At 38.9% G+C, this 20,854-nt stretch overlaps 1 protein-coding gene across 2 annotated transcripts in view; it reads left to right on the top strand.

Annotated features, from left to right (window-relative positions):
* The window catches only part of arhgap39 (Rho GTPase activating protein 39), a 72,421-nt gene that overhangs the window by 34,537 nt on the left and 17,030 nt on the right, over positions 1-20,854 (top strand). The window contains exons 3-6 of one of the 2 annotated variants that reach the window (XM_016551183.1): positions 2,710-3,874; positions 15,452-15,616; positions 16,984-17,383; positions 18,300-18,373. In XM_016551183.1, the coding sequence (XP_016406669.1) occupies positions 2,710-3,874; positions 15,452-15,616; positions 16,984-17,383; positions 18,300-18,373 (1,804 nt within the window). Of the gene's footprint in view, positions 1-2,709; positions 3,875-15,451; positions 15,617-16,983; positions 17,384-18,299; positions 18,374-18,623; positions 18,698-20,854 lie in introns of both variants that reach the window. The other variant, XM_016551182.1, reaches the window with a different exon arrangement.

Genomic DNA, 20,854 nt, shown 5'->3' on the forward strand with positions numbered 1-20,854 from the left:
TATATTTTTTTTTTTTTCTTTCAAAAAATTAAATAAATAAATAAAAAGAAATATATATATATATATATATTTATAATTTATAATTTTTGTCTTGTTTTTCAATACAAATATCTAATTATTCTTAAATCAAGATATGTTTATTTTAGAAGCAAAATTACTTGTTTTGTTTTCTGAAAAAAATTTACCAAAATTGAGTTTTTGCTTAAAACATGAATAACTATCTGCTAATTGGGTCAGTAAAAGAATCTTGTTTTTTTCTTTTGAATTAAGTTTATTTTTCTTCCCTCGTTGACGGATACTTTTTCTTGTTTTAAGCAAAAACTCATTTAATTTTGATACATTTTTCGGAAAATAAGATGTAATATCTTAAGCCTTATGTCTAAGTCTTGATTTAGGAATATTTATATATTTGTACTGGAAAACAAGACAAAAATACTGATTAAGAAAATCCTTTTTTTTTTTTTGCATTAAATGCAATTTTCAGACTGTTGCACTCTATTCCATGCATACAGAAAATCAACATACTGTACATAGAATACATACTGTATACTGCAAAAATAGCATAAATAGAATTATAGTGTGTAAGAAAATTATTATTTTTTGTCCCTAGAGAATTAGTTTTTTTTTTTTAGCAATAACAGTATAACCTTTCCAGACAGACCTACCATAAGCTCTGAGGTTATTAAACGATGCATTATGCCTCCATAAAAGCCACAAACTCAGTGTGATTTTGCTTTTAATTGCTGAAATCTTTCCGGAAACCCGAGAAAAATGGGCAGTCCGAAGACATTTGCACGGTTGATGACGAATGGCTTGACGCTTAATAGTGAGAGATATGTACGATTTTGCGTGTGCATTAAAAAATGAATGGAATAAAAGGTATGATTGAAGAAAACAGGCATAGCACTTCAAGCTGTTTTTTAGATTTAATATTCCAACGGTGTCACAGTTTCATCCCATGAGGAGCGCGAGGACGAGGAAGGGAGGGTCGTGAAATGATTTTGTGTGACAGAGGAGGAGGAGGAGGCAGAGGGAATGAAAGAAGCATAGAATGTGTAAATTGATTTGAAGGTCGGATATCCATGAATAATTAATATCCAGAGGAAAACACTGCTCACTTTGTAGTGGGTCTCTTGCTCAAGAGAGACGGAGTGAGAGATAAGTTTCTTGTGTTCAGAGTTTTAATCCGGCTACTAAAGAAGTGAACACACACACACACACACACACACACACACTTGGCTGTGTAATCCAGTCTGGTCATGGGGAGCCTTCAGAGGGCTGTGGTGGCCAAGTGCTGAATTGATTTTACACACTTCTTTTCTTGATGCTTAGAGGCCTTTTCTGTGCTCTTTAAACTCACAGAACTCTTAGATTTAGATCTTTCAAAATTGCCCTTGAAAGGCTTGAAGGACTGAGATTTTTAATGGTGCTCGATTTGAAGTCAAGCATCACTTTTATTATTGCTATAGTTAGTGTTAGTGATTTGAACAAACCCAACATTTTCATCAAAGTACTCTACTCTTACTTCTTTTCAACTGATATCATCACTCCCTCTTATTAAATCTCTCTTATTTTATCCTCATGGAAAAAATCCCACTCAGTCATTTTTTTCCCTCATTGAATATTTGGTAATTCTTGGAAATTCATCACATTTAAGAAGTAAAATGGTTTGTGATCATTTCAGAACAAACTTGACTTTTTGCACTGGAAAATGAATTTTGAGATCTGAAGGTTAAGAAATGTCTACAGAGCAAAATAGGATGGCTTATTTTATTCAAAATAAATGTTTATATTTCTATTATTATATTTTTTACTTTTCATGATATGGCCGTTTTTAATAAACATTTATTTACTACTACATATTCAAGGAGATTTATTGTAAATAGTAAAATAAAATAAGATAAGAATATCTTTTTATTAAAAAATAAATGTTTGTATTTTTATTTTGTTTTGTTTTACTTTTAATGATATGTCCATTTAATAAACAGTAAAGAAAATCAGATTTATTATTAAATAGTCTTATTTATAGTCTTAACTATTTATTAAAGAGGAATGAAACATGAATATCACAAAGTTAAAATAGAAAAACAAAATAAAATGAAACAACAAAAAATTAAAAATATAAATGTTTATATATGAAGAGTTTGGTTCCAAAACGCGATAAACGCCATAAAAATTTTTTTAAAAATGAGTTCCCACCAAATCAGTATTGTTTCTGGTCGGTATTGAAAAGTCAATTTTTAATTTGACGCAAAATGCGATATCCGCTGTGTTATTCTGTCATGTTTTCTCCCTTTCATTCCAAACCGGCGACAAACGCCAGTCTCCCTTCTCTGCAGAATGCGATACATCCGTTCAACCAATTACAGCGCACCATTCCACGCATTGTAAACAGTAACAACCAATCACAGCGCACCATTCCACGCATTGTAAACAGTAACTGGCAAGCTACGCAATATTTCATTCATATTAATAATTTTGACGGCATTGATGAACCTGTGGTGGTTTCTGCTTTTTTGAGTAAAAAAAAACACATTTTTACTCAAATTAATCAAAATGAATTTATACATTTTTGGGACCAAACTCTTCATATGTTCCCTTATTGAATCTTTTTATTTTACTTTTCATTGTATTACTCCTTTAATAAATAGTAAAAAAAATATTTTTATATATTTCTTATATATTTTATATATTTCTGAATTCGTTTAGGTTCAGATGGGGCACTGGCACCAGAGAGCGGATGCTCATCAAAGTGTCGGATCGAGAACCCAGTTTTCTGACGCAGGGAAACGGATACTCCAGTTCTTCCCCACGCTCCAGATGCTCGTCCAGCAACGCTCCTTCCGACCCCGAAGCCACGCCTCTTTCTCTGCCCGACCGCCCGTCGTCGCAGTCTCCGTTTCTGAAGAAAGCGGACTTGGGCGGCACTCAGCGGCGCTGCTCGGGCGATTCCCAGCCATCGTCCCCCCGCTATGCTTACGAGCCTCCTTTGTACGAGGAACCGCCCTCGGAATACCAGTCCCCGCCTATTTATGAGGAACCGCCCACTGACATGCACTGCGACCAGGCCTTTTTTGGCTCTGACAGGTCTCCGGCGCGAAAACCAGGTCTTTACCACTCTCCCAAGCAAAGTCCGTCTCCTTACGGTCAACTGGTGTTGACGAGACAGCGGAGCTCTACGCCCGAGAAGACGCCCAATCAGGGCGATCGAGACTATAGCTCGAGTGGGCGGGACTACAGCTCTGCGGGGCGGGACTACAGCTCCAGTGGGCGGGATTATAGCTCAGGCATGAGGGAGTACAGCTCCGGTGGGCGGGAGTATAGCGCCGCTGGGCGGGAATATGTAAAGCAGCTAGTTTATGTCGAGCAGTCTGGCTCCTCCCCTCGGTTTAGGACAACCGAGCGTCTGCTGAGCTACGGCACGACCAGTTCAAATAGCCTGTCAGCCGGATTTTCTTACGGCGGCTCCTTTACGCTACAGCACAGTCACGATCTCAACGGTGGCAATCGGAAACGTAAGAACCGGAAGCCGTCTTTGCCGGGAGGAGAGGGCGATGGCATGGGGTCTGGTCTCGGGGCCATGATCACCCAAGCCCGGTTGGCATGGGAGGCTCAGCAGATGTTACATCAGCGAGGGGGCGTGTCTTCTGACCAGGGAGCGAAAGACGGGTATGAAAGCGACGGGGCGACACCCCTGCCACTGCCTGGTCCGGTGGTGCGGGCGTTCAGCGAAGACGAGGCTCTTGCGCTACAGGAAAGCCACTGGAAGCGCGCCACCCTGGACAGACTGGCATTTCCTCAGACGCTGCTAGAAAAGAGTCTGTCGGTGCAAACCAGCCTGGCATCACCTGAACCTTACCTCCATCCCTCGCAGGTAATGCACAACGACATGCGCGTTGCATCAGAAACTCAAAACATTGCAGAGATTCCCATATTTATGTCACTGCAGTGGATGGGAGGTCATTACCAGATTATTGCAATACCTGGGACACATTACAGTCCTGATTGCCATGTATTTTAGGTGCTGCAATACTCTGCAACTTTATTTTATGATTTATGTGAGTCAACCATCACCTTTACAGTTAGTTACTACTTCAGGTTAATCCTCTAACTTTCTAACCTCTAGTATTAGGCTAATGATACACGGGGCAACTTTTTGAGCAATGTTGCCGAGCGATGTTGCTTGGGCACTTTACCATTGAGAATGGTCAACAAATTGGGATACTTTAGTTCAGTCGTGGACGAGTCCTAAATTCATGTGTCTTGTTAGGGAGAGCTGCATAGTTACTTTACTAAGTAATTAAATGCACTGTTCTCATCTTCTGGACCATAAAACCAGTGAACGATCCCACAGGCGTGCACTGTAGGAAGCATTGCAATGATCTAAAAACCTTCCAGAACCCCCTAGCAACTACTTAGCAACGGTCTAAAAACCAGGAGATCTCAAATTTAGAGGTGCAGGACTCTTTTGGTGTGAAACAGTAAAGCACCCTAGCAACTGCATAGCAACACTTTAAAAACCGCCCAGAAAGCCTTAGCAACTGCATAGCAACATGCTATGAAACCTCCCACAATGCTCTAACAATGCTCAAGCTCTAGCATAGCATCGCTTTAAAAACCTTCTGTAGCACCTTAGCAACTGCATAGTAATGCCTTCAAAACCTTCTGTAGCACCTTAGCAACTGCATAGTAACGCCTTCGAAACCTTCTGTAGCACCTTAGCAACTGCATAGCAACGCCATAAAAATGCCCAGAATGACCTAGAAATATCATAGCAACGCTTTAAAAACATTATAGAATGTCCTAGCAACTGTATAGCAACACTCTCAATACACTAAAAATGATGAAATATTGGATTGTTTACCTTCATGTCACGTGACCATTGACCAACATCAGAGAACTATGAACATGAGATTTAAAAATTAACTTTAAATCTCAGGGGTGTTTCAAGCTCAAACGGGTTCAAATGGAAACACATAAAACATTGAGAATCACTGTTTTAATGAATGGAAATTGTGATTAGAGTGGAATAGAATATTATGAATGTAAGATACAATCAAAAACCAGAGGAATGCACTTAAAGAAACTGAGGCTTTATTAGACATTAGACTCTGTTTCATTAACAGCTCAGATTGCGTTTGCTGATTGTGTGGTATGATGTCAGTTTCAGCGGCGCAGTAGAAAGTGTTTTTGGACACATTGGCGGTGAGGTCTTGAATGAGCTAGAATCCTCTGATGAGCTGAACTCTGAGCTCTTTCAGCCCAATATAATGAGCGTTTAACTGTCCTGAATCAGGCCTGACCTGCCGCTTAAGCACTGCCAGTGAGGTTAATTGGGCCGGCTGACCCTCAGACGCCTGTTACCCAACCACTGATATCTTTGTTCTGGAGATACCGGGCTGAGCCGAGCTAAACTGTGTGAGAGTTTCCTTGGAGGATTTTTTAGGTTCGGCTCTATTTGCTGATAGTAATGGAGGCAGACAGCAGCTTCAGCAGGAACAGGCACGCAAACCTCCCATAATACCCCAGCAACTGCGTAGCAACCCTCAAAAAACCTCTTAGAACACCCTAGCAACTGCATAGCAACACTCTAAAGAACACCCTAGCAACTGCATGGCGATGCTCTAAAAAACACCTAGTACGGCCTAGCAACTGCATAGCAGCACTCTGAAAACCTCTTAGAACACCCTAGCAACTGCATAGCAACACTCTTAAGAACACCCTAGCAACTGCATGGCGATGCTCTAAAAAACACCCAGTACGGCCTAGCAACTGCTTAGCAACTCTCTAAAAACCTGTCAGAATCCCCTAGCAACTGCATAGCAACGCTCTAAAAACCACCCCAGAACACCCTAGCAACTGCATAGCAACCTTGTGGACTGCCGGGCCACGGCGGAGAGGAGGGAGCTAGGAGCCATGGTGGAGTCCACGGGATGAGGTGGAGTCCGGGGCTTAGAGGCTGGAGGCGGAGTCAAGGGAAACTCCAGCCACGGCGACACTGGAGGATGGCAGTCCCGCGGAGCTTGCACCGCATAGATGGTGGGCTGAGGGCGAGCAGAGGGGCTGCCAGACGACAGCGGAGGAGGAGACAGGAGAGGGTGGGAGGGCGTGCATTCGTGAGCCTCCGGGCATTCGGGGCTAAACTCAGGAGCCCCCTCTAGGCTGATCACCAGAATAGGATTACTCTCTGGAGGAGCGGACACTTTAGGGTGCATTCTAGAAGCAGGCACTGGAGGGCGCTTTCTAGGAGCAGGCACTGGAGGGCACTCTGAACTGGATTCGGGGACTGGAGCCCTCTCCTCTTCGTCTTGGCACATATGCCGCGCCATACTCAGCTCACCCTCAGCCGCGGTGCAGGAGGCGGAGCTCCTCTCCGCGCTCACACCGTCCGCGGCGATCTTCCTCGTGGCCGCTCCGTGCGGCGATGGCTAGTCCTTCCCCTGGCGCGCGAGGTATGATGTCTTAGCAACTGCATAGCAGCACTCTGAAAACCTCTTAGAACACCCTAGCAACTGCATAGCAGCACTCTGAAAACCTCTTAGAACACCCTAGCAACTGCATAGCAACACTCTTAAGAACACCCTAGCAACTGCATGGCGATGCTCTAAAAAACACCCAGTACGGCCTAGCAACTGCTTAGCAACTCTCTAAAAACCTGTCAGAATCCCCTAGCAACTGCATAGCAACGCTCTAAAAACCACCCCAGAACACCCTAGCAACTGCATAGCAACTCTCTAAAGAACACCCTAGCAACTGCATAGCGACACTCTAAAAACACCCAGTACGGCCTAGTAACTGCTTAGCAACTCTCTAAAAACCTGTCAGAATCTCCTAGCAACTGCATAGCAACGCTCTAAAAACCACCCCAGAACACCCTAGCAACTGCATAGCGATGCTCTAAAAACACCCAGTACGGCCTAGCAACTGCATAGCAACACTCTAAAAACCTGTCAGAATCCCCTAGCAACTGCATAGCAACGCTTTAAAAACCGCCCAGAACACCATAGCAACAGCATAGCAATGCTCTACAGGGCTCGCAAAATTTCAAAATCCCTGGTAGTGTCACGTTCACCTAAGGCGAGGAGTGAGGAACGAGGAGACAAGGCGTAAACTCACAATAGTCTTTAATTTGAGAAATCCAAGGGAATACACGGGGCAGACAGGAGCACAGAGAACACATGGGTTGACGTACAATCTCCAACAAAGACAGACAGCACAGACTGGGGCTAATAAACACAGGGCACTCAGGGGAACACAGGTGCATGGAATGACTAATTAACGGGGACACGGAACACATGGGGAGGGAAAACACAGCAAAACCAATCCAGTGCCGTGACAGGTAGCCCTTCGGGCAGGTACTCCTCAAATTTTGGTAGCCCGAAAATTAATTTAACTAGTCCAAATAAAAAAATAAGTGGCACTGGCGATATACTCCTGGGAACCGGCGGGGAACGGAGATCCATTTCTCACCAGTGTCCACTTCACAAAGGCAGCGAATTCCGCTCGAGGGCCATCTTCAGACTACGGCGCTCTGCACGCGATGTTGAGGCTGGCGTCATAGAACGCGCAGAGCGCGTCATCCGGGTAGGTGGTTAGATGGGCAATGGCCAGAAACAGTCTGGTATGACCCTCGAGCGATTTCTCCCCCTGCTCCAGCAGGAGGAGGATGAATTCAGGGCGAAGGAGGGGGTCCATTGGGGCACACAACGGAAACAAAAACACTGAGAGAATAACGAGAAACAAAACAGAGGGGAAACACGCAATTTAAACTGTTCTGATCGGAGATTCTGTCATGTTCACTTAAGGCTCTAAAAACCACCCCAGAACACCCTAGCAACTGCATAGCGATGCTCTAAAAACACCCAGTACGGCCTAGCAACTGCATAGCAACACTCTAAAAACCTGTCAGAATCCCCTAGCAACTGCATAGCAACGCTTTAAAAACCGCCCAGAACACCATAGCAACAGCATAGCAATGCTCTACAGGGCTCGCAAAATTTCAAAATCCCTGGTAGTGTCACGTTCACCTAAGGCGAGGAGTGAGGAACGAGGAGACAAGGCGTAAACTCACAATAGTCTTTAATTTGAGAAATCCAAGGGAATACACGGGGCAGACAGGAGCACAGAGAACACATGGGTTGACGTACAATCTCCAACAAAGACAGACAGCACAGACTGGGGCTAATAAACACAGGGCACTCAGGGGAACACAGGTGTATGGAATGACTAATTAACGGGGACACGGAGTATGACCCACGAGCGAATTTTCCCCCTGCTCCAGCAGGAGGAGGATGAATTCAGGGCGAAGGAGGGGGTCCATTGGGGCACACAACGGAAACAAAAACACTGAGAGAATAACGAGAAACAAAACAGAGGGGAAACACGCAATTTAAACTGTTCTGATCGGAGATTCTGTCATGTTCACTTAAGGCGAGGAGCAAGGAACGAGGAGACAAGGCGTAAACTCACAATAGTCTTTAATTCGAGAAATCCAAGGGAATACACGGGGCAGACAGGAGCACAGAGAACGCATGGGTTGACGTACAATCTCCGACAAAGACAGACAGCACAGACTGGGGCTAATAAACACAGGGCACTCAGGGGAACACAGGTGCATGGAATGACTAATTAACGGGGACACGGAACACATGGGGAGGGAAAACACAGCAAAACCAATCCAGTGCCGTGACAGGTAGCCCTTCGGGCAGGTACTCCTCAAATTTTGGTAGCCCGAAAATTAATTTAACTAGTCCAAATAAAAAAATACCTTTTTTTTTTTTTAATAAACGCTGCTTTATCAGGAATTATAGGTCAAATAAAATTAAAATGCCAACGACACGTTTCTGAGGACAGTCGGTTCCCTTCAGATACATTCAAATGAAGACATCCGCGCCACGTTTTGACTTGAAACATGCAGCGCTCATATTTATTCAATGACATCATTGCCTTTTGAAGTTCGGGGGGAGCGGGCAGACAGAGTCCATGGGGGAGACGATGGAGGGATGAGCCAGGGAGGAGACAGGAGGGGCTTGGAGCAGGAGGAGCCCAGCAGGACCCAGGCCACAGCCATAATGTCAACCCACGGTGGAGCTGAAGGAGGGAGGAGCCACGGAGGAGGAATGGCCGCCGACTCCAGGGGGCCGACCAATGGTGGCAGAGTAGGTGGTGGAAGAGCCCGAGGCAGAAACGGAGCAGACAGTGCCGGCAACCGACGCAAAGATGTGGATCCGGGAGGCCGCGGTGGAGCCGGAGCGACCGAGGACTGAGGAGGAGCCAAGGGGATGAAGGAGCCCGACAGAGACGGAGGGACGAGGCGAAGCCAGATGAGTGGAGTCCCGAGGCGCAGGATGGTCGACGCCAGACCAAGGCGGAGCTGGAGGGACGAGGGAGCCTGGCAGAGCTTGTGGACTGCCGGGCCACGGCGGAGAGGAGGGAGCTAGGAGCCATGGTGGAGTCCACGGGATGAGGTGGAGTCCGGGGCTTAGAGGCTGGAGGCGGAGTCAAGGGAAACTCCAGCCACGGCGACGCTGGAGGATGGCAGTCCCGCGGAGCTCGCGTAAGACCTCTTGAAATTATAATTATATTTCTTATACCATTTACGTATTTAAAACTTTTTATGGCCTTAAGTTTGATACAACTCACTTTAGGAGTTTTTAAGGGAGATCTGCATTTAAGATAGCTCGTCGGGCAGAGTGGTGATACATTTTGGTAGCCCGACTGGAAAACACAATAGCCCCGGGACGTCGGGCTAGCGATTTTGCGAGCCCTGCTCTAAAAACCTGTCAGAATCCCCAAGCAACTGCATAGCAATGCTCTAAAAACCGCCCAGAACACCCTAGCAACTGCATAGCAACGCGCTCAAAACCTGTCAGAATGCCCTAGCAACTGCAGCTGCTGACTCTTCAGGGCCGGTTTGTTGGTGTATGTGATGTTTCTCCATTTGCAGTGTTTTCTGGGAGGTTTCAGGCGGTTTCAGTGTGTTTGTCCAGCAGATCACACGCACACACACACACACACACAGACACGCCCTGCTGTTCCACATCAATATTTCAGCGTGTGCAGTTTGGTGAGTGCTCACGCTTATGTAAGGCATCACACTCACATCACCAACTGACGACTGACATCCCCACATTCCACAACTAACATCAAAATCAAACATCTAACATCAGAAATTCAAGCTTGTTTTAGGACTGTTAAAGGATTAGTTCACTTCCAGAATGAAAATTTCCTGATAATTTACTCACGCCCATGTCATTCAAGTTGTTAATGTCTTTCTTACTTCAGTTGCAAAGAAATGAAGGTTTTTGAGGAAAACATTCCGGGATTTTTCTCCATATAGTGGACTTCAATGGAGATCAAAGGGCTGAAGATCCAAATTGCAGTTTCAGTGCAGCTTCAAAGGGCTCTACATGATCCCAGCTGAGGAATAATCTAGCGCAACCATCTGTCATTTTCTAAAAAAAAAGTATATACTTTTTAACCACAATTGCTCATCTTGCACTATCTCTGTGATGCGCAGTGTTGGGCAAGTTACTTCCAAAATGTAATACATTATATATTACTAGTTACTGTCTTTTGAAAGTAATTAGTTACATTACAATATTGCTGTCTCTGAATTGTAATGTTACACTACTTTTGAGTTACTTTCACCAAAATATCCACAGAAATTTGACTAGGCATTTTAAAATGCTAAAATGTAGTTTATTGCTGCTCATTATACATCCATGCAGAGGGTGATTTGGTAGGTCTGCTATAGCATTAAAAATTATAAAATCATATTTAGGTTACGTTGTAGTTTAGGTTAAAGTCAGATAAGCACAAACCGCATTATTACATTCAGAAATAATACCGGTAAAGCGGAATGTTATAATGTACAAACAATTATAGGCCTAACATAATAGCTAGCCTTGAACGGTATTTAGAACACAACAAGAATTAAAAATATAATTTGCTAAACAAACCAAAACGAATTAATTTAAAGCTAGACTAAAAGCAAACGCCGTTGTTCTCACGCAGACTACCTCTCTCATTCGGCACGAATCCAATTAAATGTTTCCATATTCGTTATGTATGTGAATGCTAAACTATTATTTATTATGAAAACCATGTTTTCTGCACAAAAAAAAAATCATCCTCTTCACATGCAAATATGTGCTTGGCCCGAGCCCAGGCTGAACGGCACGGATTGTACGATGGAATATTTAAGTTAACCAGTGTAGCTGTATGTTTGGTTGACTATATTTTATTCTGATAATGAACAGGCTGCAGAAATACAACAAAAATACTCTGTCATTTTTTGGTCATACAGATTATTCGAAACTGCAGTGTGTTTACTTTTATTTCTGTCATCTCGGTTTTCTCTCCGTGAACTTGTTTGTACACCGCGTGCATAATTATTAGGCACGTTGATATTCTGATGATATTTTTTTTCCAAGCACATTTGACCAATTCCAAACCACATCAATCTTCATAACTTCTATTCATTTAGTATATAATCATTTATGAGTGATATATTCAGGATATGGGGTGGAATAAAAATGAGCTCCTAAACCTTACTTAACATAATATTGTTACGTTTGTAATGCGTTACTCCCAACACTGGCGAATCGATGCACATGCGACACTTCACATTACGTAAACGCGTTGGAAAGGTCACGCGCGGTTAGTTCTTCGTCTGTGTACTCCGGTTCAAAAATGGTTGCTTGGGCATTTTAGACGGTTTTTAGCGTGTTGCTATGCAGTTGCTAAGGTTGTTCTGAGTATGTTTTAGAACGTTGCTATGCAGTTGCTAAGGTTGTTCTGAGTATGCTTTAGAACTTTGCTATGCAGTTGCTAAGGTTGTTCTGAGTATGCTTTAGAACTTTGCTATGCAGTTGCTAAGGTTGTTCTGAGTATGCTTTAGAACTTTGCTATGCAGTTGCTAAGGTTGTTCTGAGTATGCTTTAGAACTTTGCTATGCAGTTGCTAAGGTTGTTCTGAGTATGCTTTAGAACTTTGCTATGCAGTTGCTAAGGTTGTTCTGAGTATGCTTTAGAACTTTGCTATGCAGTTGCTAAGGTTGTTCTGAGTATGCTTTAGAACTTTGCTATGCAGTTGCTAAGGTTGTTCTGAGTATGCTTTAGAACTTTGCTATGCAGTTGCTAAGGTTGTTCTGAGTATGCTTTAGAACTTTGCTATGCAGTTGCTAAGGTTGTTCTGAGTATGCTTTAGAACTTTGCTATGCAGTTGCTAAGGTTGTTCTGAGTATGCTTTAGAACTTTGCTATGCAGTTGCTAAGGTTGTTCTGAGTATGCTTTAGAACTTTGCTATGCAGTTGCTAAGGTTGTTCTGAGTATGCTTTAGAACTTTGCTATGCAGTTGCTAAGGTTGTTCTGAGTATGCTTTAGAACTTTGCTATGCAGTTGCTAAGGTTGTTCTGAGTATGCTTTAGAACTTTGCTATGCAGTTGCTAAGGTTGTTCTGAGTATGCTTTAGAACTTTGCTATGCAGTTGCTAAGGTTGTTCTGAGTATGCTTTAGAACTTTGCTATGCAGTTGCTAAGGTTGTTCTGAGTATGCTTTAGAACTTTGCTATGCAGTTGCTAAGGTTGTTCTGAGTATGCTTTAGAACTTTGCTATGCAGTTGCTAAGGTTGTTCTGAGTATGCTTTAGAACTTTGCTATGCAGTTGCTAAGGTTGTTCTGAGTATGCTTTAGAACTTTGCTATGCAGTTGCTAAGGTTGTTCTGAGTATGCTTTAGAACTTTGCTATGCAGTTGCTAAGGTTGTTCTGAGTATGCTTTAGAACTTTGCTATGCAGTTGCTAAGGTTGTTCTGAGTATGCTTTAGAACTTTGCTATGCAGTTGCTAAGGTTGTTCTGAGTATGCTTTAGAACTTTGCTATGCAGTTGCTAAGGTTGTTCTGAGTATGCTTTAGAACTTTGCTATGCAGTTGCTAAGGTTGTTCTGAGTATGCTTTAGAACTTTGCTATGCAGTTGCTAAGGTTGTTCTGAGTATGCTTTAGAACTTTGCTATGCAGTTGCTAAGGTTGTTCTGAGTATGCTTTAGAACTTTGCTATGCAGTTGCTAAGGTTGTTCTGAGTATGCTTTAGAACTTTGCTATGCAGTTGCTAAGGTTGTTCTGAGTATGCTTTAGAACTTTGCTATGCAGTTGCTAAGGTTGTTCTGAGTATGCTTTAGAACTTTGCTATGCAGTTGCTAAGGTTGTTCTGAGTATGTTTTAGAACTTTGCTATGCAGTTGCTAAGGTTGTTCTGAGTATGTCTTAGAATGTTGCTATGCAGTTGCTAAGGTTGTTCTGAGTATGTTTTAGAACTTTGCTATGCAGTTGCTAAGGTTGTTCTGAGTATGTTTTAGAACGTTGCTATGCAGTTGCTAAGGTTGTTCTGGGTATGTTTTAGAACGTTGCTATGCAGTTGCTAAGGTTGTTCTGAGTATGTTTTAGAACGTTGCTATGCAGTTGCTAAGGTTGTTCTGAGTATGTTTTAGAACGTTGCTATGCAGTTTCTAAGGTTGTTCTGAGTATGTTTTAGAACATTGCTATGCACATTGCTCTGCAGTTGCTAAGGTTGTTCTGAGTATGTTTTAGAACGTTGCTATGCAGTTGCTAAGGTTGTTCTGATGTTTTAGAATGTTGCTATGCAGTTGCTAAGGTTGTTCTGAGTATGTTTTAGAACATTGCTCTGCAGTTGCTAAGGTTGTTCTGATTATGTTTTAGAATATTGCTATGCAGTTGCTAAGGTTTTTCTGAGCATGCTTTAGAACGTTGCTATGCAGTTGCTAAGGTTGTTCTGAGCATGCTTTAGAATGTTGCTATGCAGTTGCTAAGGGTGTTCTGAGTATGTTTTAGAATGTTGCTATGCAGTTGCTAAGGGTGTTCTGAGTATGTTTTAGAATGTTGCTATGCAGTTGCTAAGGGTGTTCTGAGTATGTTTTAGAATGTTGCTATGCAGTTGCTAAGGGTGTTCTGAGTATGTTTTAGAATGTTGCTATGCAGTTGCTAAGGGTGTTCTGAGTATGTTTTAGAATGTTGCTATGCAGTTGCTAAGGGTGTTCTGAGTATGTTTTAGAATGTTGCTATGCAGTTGCTAAGGGTGTTCTGAGTATGTTTTAGAATGTTGCTATGCAGTTGCTAAGGTTGTTCTGAGCATGCTTTAGAACGTTGCTATGCAGTTGCTAAGGTTGTTCTGAGTATGCTTTAGAACATTGCTATGCAGTTGCTGAGGCCTTCTGGGAGGATTTTAAAGTTCTCAGTAACTCACATGATTGGAGGATTCATCGGTGTCTGGAGCTCAAACGCTGCATGAACACACACACACACTTAAGTCACAGTGTTTCAGATGTTCGTTGTGATGCTCAGCAGACTCACGGGAATCATTAGCACTGATAATTGCTCTGCTTGCTCAAATGAACTGTATTTCTGGAGCCAAGAATATGAAGTCATTCAGGAAGAAGCAAGGACAGACTGTCCCTCATGGTCTCATGGTCTTCATGCACGGCTGAAGTCAAACACCTTCTATGAAACACTCCACAAACATCAGATGCTGAATTACAGTCAATCAGTTTGTTTGCTTAGTTTGGATTTATTATTATTATTATTATTATATTATTACAACATTCCTGTTGTTGTTTTATTTTCTTATTTTTCTTACCCCAACTGAATTTTATTCTCTTTTTTTATTTTCTTGTTTTTTTTATTATTCTTTTATTTAGTTTTTATTGCTACTTTTAATATTTATGTTAAAAAAAATTAATAAAAAAAAACGACATGATCTTTGTTTTGTTTATTTTTTCACTACAAAAAAACAGCATTTTTGCATCTAAATGCTAACAAGATCCATTTACCCAAAACAAATTATTAATTACTTTTTTTACTGAATTATTTGGAATTATTATTATTATTATTCATTTCTTATTTTTTCTTACCCCAACAGCAATTTGCTTTCTTTTCTCATTTTAATCATAAACCTTACTATTTATTTTTTATTAATATTTATTTTTTGTGCTATTTTTAAATATTTATGCGTATTTCAAGAAGCTATTTAAAGTAATGTTTGCCAGTTAAAAGATTCATCCAATAGATAAATATTTATATTTGTAGTTTTCCCCTTCTTCAGAAATTGTACACATTTCTCAGGTCCATGTTATTAATATATAGTGAGTTTTTTATGTTGTTTTGTTACATGTACCTGCGTGTCTTTGCATGACGCGTTTGGTAACAGCTGATGTTACTGAGGCCACGAGAGGAAAGCGCTTGAATCATGTGAAACTGTATAATTGGCTGAAGGAGGTATTTCTGCAGTCCTGCTGCTGTTGTTATTCTCATTATTTTGGAGCTTGACTCATTTCCTCTCGGTCTCCTCTTTCTGCGGCTGAGGCGGCTTTAATATCTGTGCTTCCTCTGCTCTCAATTCTGCTCTTCAGCATCAACACACAATGTTTTCTTTCTTTCAGTCGGAGGATCTCGGAGCATGTTCTCAGTTCGAGGCCAGTCGAAACGCTCGCAACATGATGCCCAGCATGAGCTGTGGCGTCTTTCCAGAGTTCACGCTCCGCAAACCGTCCTCCGAGACGGACATCGAGAACTGGGCATCCAAACACTTCAACAAGCACACGCAGGTACACCAAAACACCCATTAAACCCTGGAAACCTACTGTCCAATGAATCATCATTGGATTGCATTGCATTATAGGTTTTGATAATCTTTCTAAGACATATTATTGGAGATATAGAGTGACGACTAATATTTATTTCATTTTATCTGCTATACTGTTATGGATCTCATTGATTTACATTACAAGATAAAAATGAATAAAAACTGTATGAACATTTAAAAAATATCAAATTAAAGACTATTTCAAAATATCAATAAAACTAAAAACCAAATAAAAAAACGATTAAAAATTACAAAAACACACAACAAACACTAAAACTAAAATTGACGTGGAAAATAGATTTGGTTTTTTTCTCTCACAATATCAAATATTCAAACTTTTTTTTTTTTTAGATATTTTTATAATATTTTGATATTTCATATGTGATTCTGTACAGGGTTGAAATGTGACACTGGAAAAGTAATCTTGGTTAAACTAGAAACGTAAAAAATAGTTTAATTACTTAAAATGGAATAAATAATATAATAAATTAAAAATATATATTTCTTTTTAATTAGTTGCAAAGGCAATATAAATTTTTTATTTAGTTTTAGTACTAAAATAAATAAAACTAATAAAAACTGTATAAACATATTTTTAAAAAATTAATACAAAATAAGAAAAACACTACAAAATTACTAAAACTCAAATTAAAATGAAAAATGTAAGAATAAATACTAATTCAAAATACTATTAAAAACTAATAAACATTACAAAAACACAAAACAGGATTACTAAATCTAAAATTAAAATGTAAAATATAAAATTAAAAACTAATAAAAATTTTTTATAATAACTAATAAAAATGACAAAATAAAACAAACTTACTTAAAAGTACAATTAAAATGTAAAATATCAAAATAAAAATGAATTCTAAATATTAATAAAAACTAATAAAAATGACAAAAACACAATAAAATGACTAAAATATTTAAATAATATAAAAAAAAATTCAAATAAAAAAAATTATTATAAAATATAAAATAAAATGTAAAAATAAAAAAATATTTAAAAACAAAATTACTAAACTAAAATTAAAATGGAAAATATACAAATAAAAACGAAGTAAAAAATTTATAATAACTAATAAAAAATGACAAAATAAAACAAACTTACTTAAAAGTAAAATTAAAATATAAAAATAAAAATGAATTCTAAATATTAATAAAAACGAATAAAAAAAAACAATAAAATGACTAAAACTCAAATTAAAAATATTTTAATAATATTAAAAAATAATTAAAATAAAAAATAAATATAAAATTAAATGTAAAAATATAAAAATATTGAAAAACAAAATTACTAAAACTAAAATTGTTCCTGTCTTCCAGGGTCTGTTCAGGAGGAAAGTGTCCATCGCCAACATGCTGGCGTGGAGCAGCGAGCCCATCAAGAAGCCCATGATCATGACGACGGACCGCACGGTGAAGCGCGAGGCCGTGGAGCTCTTCAGACTCATCCAGAGCTACATGGGCGACCGGCGGGGCAAAGGCGAGCCGCTGGTGGTGGCTCTGGAGGTGGCGGTGAGGGGCTGGAGCTGCCAGGGTCTGCGGGATGAGCTCTACATCCAGCTCTGCCGACAGACCACGGAGAACTTCCGCTACGACAGTCTCCAGAGAGGCTGGGAGCTCATGGCCATCTGTCTGGCCTTCTTCCCCCCGACGCCTCGCTTCCACAGCTACCTGGAGGGCTACATCTACAGACACATGGACCCGCTCAACGACACCAAGGGTATGCAGAAATCCTGCCAAACAACCCCGGCATTTCCTGCTGGAACAGGAATTCGGGATCATCCTTTTTTAAAAAGCCAAGCTCTAACAAAATGATGAAGGATTTACTAATTTTCACTCAGAAATTACTCGTATTTTTCTCAAATAACAAGAAGGAAGCCATACTTAATAGCTTATAATCTGGACAGAAGCCACTATCCAAATAAATCAATTCCTGCAATTCCAGTCATGTTAGATAATTTTTGTGCATTGTTCATATTTTGAATTGGAGTAATTATTTTTATTTTTTGAGTTAAAGTTTTAGTAATTTTGTTGTGTGTTTTTGTCATTTCTATTAGGTCTTGTTTTTTTTTTATGTCCATTTATTATATTAAATAATAAATATATGAAATATAATAATATAAAATTTTAAAATATAAAGGATATTAAATATATTGAATTATGTTAAATAATAATTTTAAAGTTTTAAAAGTTTTTAGTTTTAATTTAAAATATTATAACTTTAATTTAGAAAGTTAGTTTAGTTATGTTTTATTTAGAATATTTTATAATATGATTTTAAAGTATTTAAATGTGTGAATGTTATTTTAGTATCAGTGGCATACTATTATAATGTCAAATCTAAAATATAAGTAAATTTGTGCAAATTTGCAATATTTTTAAATGGTTAGCAAGATTAGAATTAGTAAGGAATGGAAGGTCAAATCTGTTTTTTAAATCAATGAATATTAAGGTTACACATTTTGCTTCATGCAACATGCAAACTGTTCAAGCACGCAGCGAAGTGAAATTAAGACACTGTTTTGTGCTGTACGCTCCACACTGACCCGACAGTTATTATTAGGCTCTTAAGATGCTGAATATCTGAAGCTGAATCTGCGTTATATCTGACGTCTGCTTGTGTTTCTGTGTTGCAGGAGTGGCGATTAGCTGCTATGCAAAATACTGTTACCGTAAACTACAGAAAGCTGCGCTCACCGGAGCCAAGAAGGTGCGTGACTTCCCTCTATCAGAGCGCAAACTCGAACAGCATGACGCAGGAATTTCTTTCAAACTGTTTTCACTCAGAAACTGCTAGTAGTTTTCACAATTGTGACCCTGGAGCACAAAACCAGTCATAAGTGTCAATTTTTCAAAATTTCCACACTGACCCGACAGTTATTATTAGGCTCTTAAGATGCAGAATATCTGAAGTTGAATCTGCGTTATATTTGACGTCTGCTTGTGTTTCTGTGTTGCAGGAGTAGCGATCAGCAGCTATGCAAAATACTGTTACCGTAAACTACAGAAAGCTGCGCTCACCGGAGCCAAGAAGGTGCGTGACTTCCCTCTATCAGAGCGCAAACTCGAACAGCATGACGCAGGAATTTCTTTCAAACTGTTTTCACTCAGAAACTGCTAATAGTTTTCACAATTGTGACCCTGGAGCACAAAACCAGTCATGTGTCAATTTTTCAAATGGAAATTAATCTTTTCATTGATGTATGGTTTGTTAGGATAGGAGGACAATATTTGGCTGAGATACAACTATTTGAAAATCTGGAATCTGAGGGTGCAAAAAAATCTAAATATTGAGAAAATCATCTTTAAAGTTGTCCAAATGAAGTTCTTAGCAATGCATATTACTAATCAAAAATTAAGTTTTTATATATTTACGGTAGGAAATTTACAAAATATCTTAATGGAGCATGATCTTTACTTAATATCCTAATGATTTTTGGCATGAAAGAAAAATTGATAATTTTGACCCATACAAAATTATCAATACAAAATTATACATAGCGACTTAAGACTGCTTTTGTGCTCCAGGGTCACAAATAATGACAAAGAAACTAATGAATTATATTAAAAATGAGGTTTTGGCAATATTATTTTAAGACTTTAAAATATTTGCTATATTTGTATTAATATTTCATTTATAATAAGAATTTAAAACATTTAAAATGAACACAGTCAGTGAAAATGTAAATATTATCTGTCTTAATTTGTTATTTTAGAAAAAAAAATGTACTGTAGAATATTATTTCATAACTTAATTTTAAAATAACATTTTCTAAATACATGTAATCAGTGACATTTTATTATTTTATAACTTATACGAATTTAAAATGTTTAAATGTATGCAATTAGTCAAGATGTGATTGTAATGCAATCAGTATTGTTTTATTATTTTGAAAATATTATTTTATTGTAAATATTATTTTAAAACTTAGATGTAATATATTTAAAACATTTCAAAATTAATAACATTTGTAATTTTATTATTTTGACTATATTATTTTCAAACTTACAAATATTATAATATTATCTTATTGTTTTTATTTTTTATTATATTATTATTTATTATTATTAATATTTGTATATTATTATTATTATTATTATATTATTTGAAAGCTTATAATATGAATTTAAAATATTTTAAATGGTATGCAATGTAACACATTGAATTAAATGTGAATTTTTTTTTATTAAAAGGCTAAAAAAGACTATAATTTAGAAAAATATTTTTGTTTTTACGTTGAATGAATGGCTCAGTGTTTGCAGAGCGTCTGGCGTCTGTTTGTGCTCTAATGCGCTGCGTGTGTTAATTGGCTGTGAAGTGTCGTGGGGGTCTGGTTCGTCCTGCTATTTAACAGTTTTAATTAACATTCAGTTTCCGGAATTCTCCTGTTGCCCTGGAGACGTCGCCATGACGACGGGCAGCGTGTTTCAGACAGTCACGTGGTGATATGCACTCTGACAGCACTGATGCATGATGGGTATCATCGCACACGCGTGACAGGGTGCTCCCGGTGTGAAGCACATACATGTGTTTGGTGTGAACGGTTGTGATGGCAGTGTCCTGTGGAGATTCCAGTGGGTTTGTGTGTAAATGTGTGTGTGTGCCAGACTCTCAGCGGGGTAAAGCTTCAAAACTCGGCTCCGGTCCAAACCCTAGTGTGCTGCCTACATAGGCGTCATTCAAAGCATCACGCACACACGCATAAAAGGTACAAAGGCAGGGATCCAAGTATGGAAAAGTGTGGAATTTGATTTGAGTCATTTCCAGATCTGGAAAAGTATGAAAAGCAGAGTTTGGATTTTTTGTTTGTTTGTTTATTTAAGACTGTTGCCCTATATTGTTTTCTAAAATAAAAAATTGAGGTTTTCTTAAAATAAATAAATAAATATTTTGTTTTTTCAAGTATTCTTATGTATTCTCAAGTATTTTCTTTATGCAAATAAATAATACATGATTTCATCAGTAAATGTATTATACTGATAATTATTAATATCTATATATATCTATATAATATAATAATTATACTGATAATTAAAATTATTATCCTGGATAGCATATCCTTCTATTATTTTGAAAATACAATTATGTAAATAAATGTAATCATTGACAATATTATTTTCAAACTTATAATATGAATTTATATATATATATATATATATATATATATATATATAATTGTACACACATATT

Source organism: Sinocyclocheilus rhinocerous, unplaced genomic scaffold (genome assembly GCF_001515625.1).
Source record: "Sinocyclocheilus rhinocerous isolate Xijiao unplaced genomic scaffold, SAMN03320098_v1.1 scaffold555, whole genome shotgun sequence".
Taxonomy (NCBI): domain Eukaryota; kingdom Metazoa; phylum Chordata; class Actinopteri; order Cypriniformes; family Cyprinidae; genus Sinocyclocheilus; species Sinocyclocheilus rhinocerous.